The 9,975-nt window shown below is 43.1% G+C and overlaps 1 protein-coding gene across 5 annotated transcripts in view; it reads left to right on the forward strand.

Annotated features, from left to right (window-relative positions):
- Positions 1–9,975, forward strand: part of GART (phosphoribosylglycinamide formyltransferase, phosphoribosylglycinamide synthetase, phosphoribosylaminoimidazole synthetase) — a 29,554-nt gene that overhangs the window by 18,288 nt on the left and 1,291 nt on the right. For 4 of the 5 annotated variants that reach the window (XM_083736286.1, XM_083736288.1, XM_083736287.1 and 1 more), the window contains 10 exons: positions 715–809; positions 1,527–1,636; positions 2,290–2,488; positions 4,029–4,280; positions 5,606–5,758; positions 6,600–6,803; positions 7,382–7,510; positions 8,366–8,496; positions 8,663–8,804; positions 9,281–9,396. In XM_083736286.1, the coding sequence (XP_083592412.1) occupies positions 715–809; positions 1,527–1,636; positions 2,290–2,488; positions 4,029–4,280; positions 5,606–5,758; positions 6,600–6,803; positions 7,382–7,510; positions 8,366–8,496; positions 8,663–8,804; positions 9,281–9,396 (1,531 nt within the window). Of the gene's footprint in view, positions 1–714; positions 810–1,526; positions 1,637–2,289; positions 2,489–4,028; positions 4,281–5,605; positions 5,759–6,599; positions 7,006–7,272; positions 7,511–8,365; positions 8,497–8,662; positions 8,805–9,280; positions 9,397–9,975 lie in introns of all 5 variants that reach the window. The other variant, XR_014563569.1, reaches the window with a different exon arrangement.

The following is a 9,975-nucleotide window of genomic DNA, read 5'->3' on the forward strand; positions in this document are numbered from 1 at the left end:
ATAGTGAATTTGAGTTGATAGCTAGCACATCTGAGTTTATGCCTGGAGAGTAAATGGTGTGCTCAAAATACATTTGGGCTTAGCTGATGAAGATGATGTGTAGCTTTAAAAATATTACAAGTTATATGCAATATATATTTTCCAGGGCATGTTCCCTTTTTACTGCTGCTAAGCCTGGAAACCCCTGAAACATATATTGTTGTTTGCAAAAGTCAGCATGATCCATTTAACAGATACTGGACTTGGCCCTGGGAGTCTTGGGCTCACATGTCAACCAAGACTGCAGTCCTAACTCCCACTTACCTGGCAGTAATTCAGTAGGGCTTACTTCAGAGTAGACCTATTCCTTCAATAGCATGCAGTTGCTGTGATACAAATCTGGAAATGAGAAAAGTATGGAGCAGGGATGGGCAGGGAACTAATCCCAGCTGAGGGACCACTCATTCCAAGAGCACAAGGATTGTAAGGACTGCCACAGAGCTACTGACCTTTGAAATCAGGCCTTTTGGAGCAAACACTCTCACTCATACTTCTTAAAGTCACAGGAAAAGTTCCCAGCGAATTCTTACACCTTACACTGGAAAATACTGCTATAGATGGATTGTATGTATGAATCAATTGACTATTGGCTATTCTGCCCTTTTAGGGGCCTGACTTACAAAGAGAGTGGTGTATGTATGAATCAATTGACTATTGGCTATTCTGCCCTTTTAGGGGCCTGACTTACAAAGAGAGTGGTGTAGATATTGCCGCTGGTAATACGTTGGTTCAGAACATTAAACCTTTAGCAGCGGCCACATCTAGGCCAGGTAAGATAAAATCTGTATATTCTAATTAAAACATTTGTTGAATAAGTTCATGAAAAATTGAGTTCTTTATACCCATACCCATTACTATTTTGTAAAAATGTATATGCAACTCTTGTATTTTACATTTTTCATTAAGAATTCCTGATGAGGCATGCAGTTTAGCCATCGTGCAGAGATTTCAGAATATAGGAATTGTGCTGTAGTTAGGACTTGCAGAATATATTTAAGGAAAATCATTCTATTTAACATATCTGTACCATATTGGATAGAGACCCTTTATCTGACTGCAGCCTCAGGATCCCACCCACCCCTCACCTATTTTTTTTTGTAAAGCAAAGATTAACAGAGCAAGGTGAATTTTTCTCCCAGTTGAATACAGTGGGACTTGATTCTGAGTAAAAATGCACTGGATTACATTGTAGAGCAAGTTAAATGTAGGAGAAAGAAGAGCAGGAGGGAGGGGCTCATCCCTCACCTTTGCTATTAATTCCAATTGATTGGCTGCAGAATAATTTAGGCACCAGGGAGATTCATGGTGAGAAGATATTTTGTCCCCTTTCCCTGCCCAGTTCGCTCTGCGGTGCTGCTTCCAGATCTGAAGAAGGGCAAAACCAATCAGGGATGTGGTTTGACAAATAATTCTATAGCCGCCTCTAAATCACCTCCACCATGTGAACAAGACCTTGGTGAATGAGTCCTTTTCTTCCTGCTTGGTAGGCTGCAATGCTGACCTAGGAGGGTTTGCTGGCCTCTTTGACTTGAAAGCAGCTGGATACAAAGATCCAATTTTGGTATCTGGAACTGATGGTGTCGGAACAAAGCTCAAGGTAAGGCAAGGTTGTGTGGGCTGGGCAGGTTTAATGGATTTTTGAAGGTTTTAGGCCGACAACAGGATTTTTACTTAGTAACTGAGTGTTTACTATGCAAAGGGATCATCGTTTGGCAGCAGAGCATGCAAAAGGTCCCTGATTCAGTCCTTGGCATCTACAATACCCTCTTTCCTTCCGCCCCCCCCCCCATTGAATAACTTTATTTGCATCACATTGAGATATGTGTCTGAAATGGATGTCAGTCCTTCACAGGAGAGCAAATGGAAGGGCATAGTTTCTGAGGCCAGGCAACCAACAAATTTTCTAGTATACTTTTGAAAAAATGTCCAAGAGCACAATATAGCGTCAATGTCCCTTTCCCAAGCCTGGCTGATATAAATAGGAGTTGCATAAAAGTATCATGGGGTCTCCTCTGATTATAGTCACCTATGTACCTTCCATGGCAGTTAAAAATGAAATCTCAGTTATGTTCAATACCAGTGGCTGGAACTCAGAAGAGGTGAAAATGCTATTGCATATTAGCATCTGGTTGGTCAGCACGAGAACAAGGAGGCTGGACTAGATGGGCCTGTGGCCTGATCCAGGAGGGCTGTTCTGATGTTCCCAAGTCTTGCCAAGCTCGGGTGTGATTTGTCTAATTCTCATTACAGATTGCCCAGCTATGCAATAAGCATGACACCATTGGTCAAGACTTGGTTGCCATGTGTGTCAATGATATCCTAGCTCAGGGAGCTGAGCCCCTCTTTTTCCTGGACTATTTTGCCTGTGGGAAACTTGATGTCGGGACGGCTCAGGCAGTCATCGCTGGAATAGCTGAAGCTTGTAAACTGGCAGGATGTGCACTCCTCGGTAGGAATGATCAATCATTCCTTGTATGTGATTAGAAAATTCTCGGGTTCCTGCATCTAGTTAAAAGCAAACCTTAATGTTGCAGAAGGTTGATTCATATACTGTGTCCGGCTGCTATGGATCCAAGAATCAGTTTACACATTCAGTTTGCAGTTTGCAGGGTCAGCACAGTGTGCCCTGTTTTATGAGTGGGGGGAGTTTAAAAGGGGACTCTTCTGAAGAGGTGAAGTGTAGAAGGCAGAGGCAGGCCTTGGAATATGGCGCTTTGTGCCAGGCCAAAATTCATGCTCCCCCCCCCCCGGCCCTTGCGCTGCCTTCCCAAAGCCAGCTAAGCAAGGGGCCTTGCTTTGGGAAGGAGGTGCAAGACTCTCTGAGGGTTGTAGAGCCCTCCTGTGTCCTTCACAAAGCTGGGCAAGTGCTAGCTAGGCTTTGGGAAGGAGGTAGGGAAACCAGCCACACTGCCCTAAATCTGCCTCTAAAGAAGGCTGGATTCAGTCCCAGTCTTTTCCCTCTAACATGCTAGTTTTCTGTGTGCAGGAAGCGTTTATATAATGGGTGAGGTTTCAAACACATGATCTGTCCCCCACACCACCAGCCCCAATCAGCAGTCTGAAGTGGCACAACAGCAAGAACTGTCTTGTGTGATTCTCCTGGTTGTGTAACTTGGTACAGACATTTTGGCACCTGAGTCAAATGACAAAATGGCAACCCCAGTCCCCACCAGGGAAGAAGGGGTGGGTGAAGATCTACATCAGGAACAACAGGGAAAATAAAGATCTCTCTCTGCTACCCCTGTGAATCCTGCTGCCTGAGACAGTCACCTCTCCTTGCGTCATGAGTGGGCTCACCGTGACTTTGTACTTAGGCAAACTCTCATAACGACCTTTTCCTAGATTATTTACTTATCAGAACTGCTGTTTTGCTTGTTCTGGCTGTTCCATTTTGAAATCCTTTGTTCTTTGCTTAATCGTGTAACACACACATACCTCACACATGCTGTTGACTGATTTCTCCGTTTTAAAATGGGCAGAATTTGAGAAACCGAGTCATTTTTCATGGCATGATCCACAACATGTGAAGGGAACATGCTCAGTGGCAGAATATCGGCCTTGCACACAGAAGGTCCCAAATTTAGTCCAATGGCATCTCCAGATGGGGCTGGGAAGGACTCCTGTTGAGAACCTTGCAGTGTTGCTCGCAGTCAGTGTGGGCGGTATCGAGCAGGATAGATCTGTGGTAGGATTCTGTTTAAGGCAGTTTCCTGTTTTTCAGTGTGCTATTCCTTAAGAGTGCCAAAAGCACCTATGATTTTGTTCTTGTTTTTCATTTCTTCCTTTGGATGTACAACTTCCAAATTTTATTGAAAATTCAATAAAATGTAATCAACAAGCAAAAAAACACAAAACCCCATCTAAGACAGGCTGTGCTTGCTGTACTTCAGTGTATGTAAGAATCTGGGAAGTAGAGTTCCTATAATGGTCACCAGTGGTTTTGCTTTAACACTCACAGTCCCTTTCTCTGTCTTCTATTGCCACCTCAGGAGGAGAAACGGCTGAAATGCCTGGCATGTATCCACCGGGAGAGTATGACCTGGGGGGCTTTGCCGTTGGAGCTGTGGAACGAAACCAGATGCTTCCCAAGCTAGACAGAATTGTTGAGGGAGATGTGATTATTGGAATAGCTTCCTCTGGTGTTCACAGTAACGGGTTTAGCCTTGTGAGAAAGATTGTCGAAAAGTCCTCTTTAGATTTTTCCTCTCCTCCAGTGGGCCGCTCTGGTAACCAGACCTTAGGTAAGATCAGTAACTGCAGCATTTTCCTCTTCTGTCTACGTCACGGGGAGCAACCGTTGGTCAATTTTCAGTTATTAGGACATTTTGGGTCTTTTTATCAAAGGGTGGGGGACTCAGATCCCGGGGCCAAATGTGGTTTTCCAGACTACTCTTCTCTTTTTGGCCCCTGGAACTCTCTCCAGGCCACCCCCTCACAGACCTAGCCCCTCCCTGAGTGTTTTTATTTCTTTATTTTATTTCCTATGCTTTTGGAATGTGCCCTCAAGCTGTGATAGTGACTCCAACTTGCTTGGATGTGGGGAGGTGCATTGAAGCCTCTCAATTTCACATGGCTTGGATGTAACTTAAGACAAAAGAGTCACACTTGAAGCTCCATCTGCTTCTTTGCCTCTGTCCACATTGGCCACTGGAATATATGGCCCCCAGATCACTGTCCATGAGGGAATGTGGCCCTCACATTGGAAAAGGCTCCTGACCCTGGTTTCTATCAAAGGGCAACCAGTGAGGAAAAATGAGTACGTGCAACGGTTGGAATACTTTTACCTCTTTCCATTTTTGTGCATACAATGGTACCTCAGGTTACATACGCTTCAGGTTACATACGCTTCAGGTTACAGACTCTGCTAACCTAGAAATAGTGCTTCAGGTTAAGAACTTTGCTTCAGGATGAGAACAGAAATGGTGCTCCGGTGGCGCGGCAGCAGTGGGAGGCCCCATTAGCTAAAGTGGTACTTCAGGTTAAGAACAGTTTCAGGTTAAGTACGGACCTCAGGAACGAATTAAGTACTTAACCTGAGGTACCACTTTACTTGTGTGACATTTGCACTTCGTTAGCTGCCTTCCGATGTTAATCTTATGTTTCCCCCCCAGTCCTGCCTCCAACATCCATGGATTAGGCATAGACATCTGCAGATGGAATGCCTGTGTGCATAGGTATCCTATGTAAAACCGGTTTGGGCTTGCTTACAATCAAGCAGTGTGTGCATTTTATGAAATAAATAGAAATAATAAAATGTAAGCTAGAGTGCCAGTCATGCAGAGTTCCAGCTCCTGTGGAAGTCTATGCATGTAGAGGTCTATGCGTGTAGGCTTTCTCCCCTCCCTCCAGCCCTTATAGACACCCCCACGTTGAACGTGGATCCCAGGTGCAGGACTGCGGAAGCCATGCAATGCAATTAATATGGAGCCCCTTTCATGCAGTAAACACATAAGGAAGGGCCACAGCAATATCTTCATAAGGCCTCCTTGATGCATTTCATCCTGCGTGTGCTTTTGGGCTTTATCATGCTTTTGCATAATGACCTGTTAATGACTTATGTTCGCAGGAGAACAACTGCTTACACCCACTAAAATCTATAGCAAGATTCTCCTGCCGGTTCTTCGTTCAGGCTACGTGAAGGCCTATGCCCACATCACTGGAGGAGGGCTGCTGGAGAACATTCCACGTGTACTCCCAGAATCCTTTGGGGTAGTTCTAGGTAAGAATGTCTTGGTCATGGTGAACACCTACGCAAAACTTGCAAGCTTGATATATTTCTTAATTTTTATCGATGCCATTTTCCTTTCTTTAACTCGGTTTCTCCCTTCTCCTCCTGCCCCCATTTATTGAAATCCACATTTTATCTCAAAATTGACTGATTGAAGATATTTTTAAGGATGGATTGTCACATTCACTAATAAAGAATAGAATGAAATTTAGACATTCCCTTTCATCCCAGTTTTATATGGCTTTCTGTGGGCACTCAGCCTAAGTTTACACGATACATTTAAACCACTATGTTGCCACTTCAAACAAGTCATGGCTTCCCCCAAATAATTTTGGAAACTGTAGTTTGTTAAGGGTGTGGGAGTTGTTAGGAAGTACCTATTCCCCTCACAGCACTACGATTCCCAGAGTTCCCTGTGAAAAACAATTGATTGTTAAACTACTATGGGAACTGTAGCTCTGTGAGGGGAATAGGTGTCTCCTAACTCTCAGCACTCTTAACAAACTACAGCTCCCAGAATTCTTTGTGGGAGGCCAGGCCTGTTTAAAGTGGGATTATTATGCCTTAAATGTATGGTGTGAAGGTGGCCTTAGTTGATTTGAAAAGATTTTGGATCAATTGAAAAAGATAATAATTTTTAAAATAGGTGTTTAGATTGGTTAAATACATTTCCTTCAATTGCCAGTGATAACCATTGGATCTTTTGCTATTACTGGGCTTATCACTATTATGTTTATTAAGTTCAATCAGAATTGTCAGCTTAATTTCTCCATAATGCTTGCTGACTGGTTTTTTAAAAAGTGTGTTACAATACAACTCTGGTTATTTTCAGATGCCGTAAGCTGGAAGATACCCGACATCTTTTCTTGGCTTCAGAAAGAGGGAAATCTGTCGGAGGAAGAAATGGCTCGAACATTTAATTGTGGGATTGGTTCTGTCCTGGTTGTGCAGAAGGAGCTGGCTGGGCAGGTCCTGAAGGACATCCAGAGGCATGAAGAGGCCTGGCTGATTGGAAAAGTTGTACGCCGTCAAGCAGGTCACTATGCAGAGCCTCATCTATGTGGGGATGACTTGTGAGGGTATTTATTTTTAATGGGGTGATGGTGCTGCAGCAGTCCTGAATTAGGACTGCATCTGTTTTGCATGCAGAAGGTACCAGCTTCATTCCCTGCCATCTCCAGGGGAATGTCCCCAGTCTGAAACCCTGGAGAGCAGCTGCCAGTCAGTGTAGACCAGGAGTTGGCAAGGTTTACCTTGCCTGAGCTGGTTCACTCCAGCAAAGATCCCTCTGTGGACCGGATCGCGCGCGTGTGTGCGCCCGCCCACCCGTGATTTTCGGCAGACGCAATTTCTAGCACTGCAAAAGCGAGTCGCCGCGCCATGCTGGTTTAGAGCAGCACACGGGGGCTCACCAAGTGGGTGGCTCGGTTTGAGGGCGGCTCAACGACCCCCATGGGCCGCTTGTGGCCCATGGGCCCTAGGTTGCCGACGCCTGGTGTAGACAGTACTGAGCTATGTGGACCAAATGGTCTGACCCAGTAGAAGGCAGCTCCCTTTGTTTCTAATTTTTTAGTTCTATTTATTTACAGCTAATGTTTCTTTTTTAAATTGAAGGGTCTGCCCACGTTGAAGTCAATAACTTACTTCAAGCCTTACAGGCAAATAGGATAGAGTCCTTCCACAGCCAACGAAGCAAAACCCAACCAAGCAAAACAAGGGTCGGCGTCCTCATCTCTGGAACAGGTGAGACTCCTGCATTCTCCATTGTGAGAAATGAATGCCATCTTTGAGGCCATAGGTTGGGGTATTCTGGAAGACTGATTTGAAGTAGTTTAGTCAGACCATACTATAAACAACTTCGGCCTTGCACACCTGAAGGAGCGTCTTCACCCCATCATTCAGCCTGGACACTGAGATCCAGCTCTGAGGGCCTTCTGGCAGTGTGTGAGGCTACAGGAAACCAGGCAGAGGGCCTTCTCAGTAGTGGCACCCGCCCTGTAGAATGCCCTCCCATCAGATGTAAAAGAGATAAACAACAATATGACTTTTAGAAGACATCTGAAGGAAGCCCTGTATAGGGAAGTTTGTAATATATGATGCCTTCCTGTGTTTTAATTTGTTGGAAGCTGCCCAGAATGGCTGGGTTAAATCGGGTCAGGGTTTTATGGGGTAGATGTTGCTTTCAAAAACTCTTCTAATTTGAAAGAAACCTAGCCGAATACTGGAGGTTTAAATGGCAGGATTTCTGCAGCTTTTTTCTTTTTTAAAAATATGCACCATGGAACAGAAATGAAAAGAACCATGAGAGAAAAGGCACTTGTTCAGAGTTTGAGTGGCATACAGTTGGAATAGGAAGAACCCCTTCAAATTACACAGGTTTCTTTGGATGTACTTATAATGAAAAACTCGTGCCTCAAGAAAAAAATATTTAACATTTAAATGTGTGAAATGTGCTGCAAAAGTGTATTTTGCCATCCAACCTGGCGATGGTTCTATACTTACTGAATCAAGTTGCTATTTTGCTGCTTTTAAAAATGTTTTCATAATATCTGAGTCCCTCTTAAATATATTTTCACTTGATTGTCTTGGATCCTTCAGGTACAAATCTGGAAGCTTTAATAACCAGTACAAAGAAGCCAACTAGCTATGCACAAATAGTCCTTGTCATTTCTAACAAAGCTGGTGTAGAAGGGCTAAGAAAAGCTGAAAGAGCTGGCATTCCTACAAAAGTAAGTAAATGTTCAACAGTTTGGCATGTGTAATTTAGCGGTTAGGTGTCTGTGTCTGGCTGTTCAAAATGTTCCGCATTTCTGAAATATTCTGAAATATTCAGCATTAATGATTGAGGGTAAATAAATGTATCCCATAATCTCACAATGCTTTACCCTTTCTTAGGTAATTGACCACAAGCTGTACAGCAGTCGCACAGAGTTTGACAGCGCAGTTGATAAAGTCCTTGAAGAGTTCTCAGTTGAGCTGGTCTGCCTTGCAGGATTTATGCGGATCTTATCTGGTCCTTTTGTCAGAAAGTGGAATGGTAAATGCATCTGGATATACTGCACTTGGAACTAGAAATGCCCTTGCCGTTAGACAACAGTTTTGTTTTCAATTAATAGATTTTGCTAATTTCCTAGTTTAAAAACAGCACAGTGTTTCCCACAGATTGAGAGGGAGTTCTCTACATTTTTAAAATAATCTTTATTGATGTGGAAAAGGGACATTGATATTCTCTATGTTATTAGTGAACCAGCTGTATCATAGCTGTCCCATTATTTCTGATTCCAAAATGCAGCTGGTTTCAGATTCTCAGTTGATGGCTGATAATGTTGATTCAGACATTATAGTTTCTAGTCTATATCTAATTGTTACCAGTTCATTCAAGAAGATGGAAGTTGCAGAAAAAACCTGCTTCGTTTTACATATTTTGTTTCAATTAGTACGTCAATAATTTCTTGTTTAAGCATTGTAATGCTAGGAGAACTAAAAAAAATTAATTTTGTTTTTTACTTCTAGGAAAAATATTGAATATTCACCCATCTTTGCTGCCTTCATTTAAAGGAGCAAATGCCCATAGACTGGTACTGGAGGCTGGAGTCAGAGTCACTGGTTGTACTGTGCACTTTGTTGCCGTATGTTCTCCTTTTTTTGCTACTCTGTTAATAATAATCTTAGTTTGAATTGATTGTCAGATTGCTTCTCAGCCAACAATGAATGCAGAGGGATTAATTTACACAGACTGTGAAAGGGTTGGCCAGTGATCTGAGCACAAAATGTACTAATTAGACAGTTGCTGCACCTCCTATGCCCACTTCAGCATAGTCTGAAGTCTACTACAACTCAGTAATTGGGGAATCTTTTTGAACCCAGCCTAGCCTGACTGCTGCCAGCTGCAGACCAGGTCAAGGTTAAGTTAAGGAATCTATGCAGCTGTTGAGCACAGTCATTGGACTGCTTCATTTACTTCACAATTTAGAAATAATTTATTATTGTGAACTGTAATAATATTTTACCTGGTTTTCCTAGTGGTGTGGGTTTTACAGTTTTCTCTTGAATTCTCTTCTACAGCTAACTAAACCAGACTGGAGTCAGACTAAATATTTGTGGTACAGAATTAGCCAATTTCAAGATAGCTTGTAGTGTTGAAGATAATTTCTTAAAGGGGAAAGAGTCCCATGAGAGGTCATGAAAGCAAACCAAGGCCATGTTCT

The sequence above is a fragment of the Podarcis gaigeae genome (assembly GCF_964106915.1).
Source record: "Podarcis gaigeae genome assembly, chromosome: 4".
In the NCBI taxonomy this organism is placed as follows: domain Eukaryota; kingdom Metazoa; phylum Chordata; class Lepidosauria; order Squamata; family Lacertidae; genus Podarcis; species Podarcis gaigeae.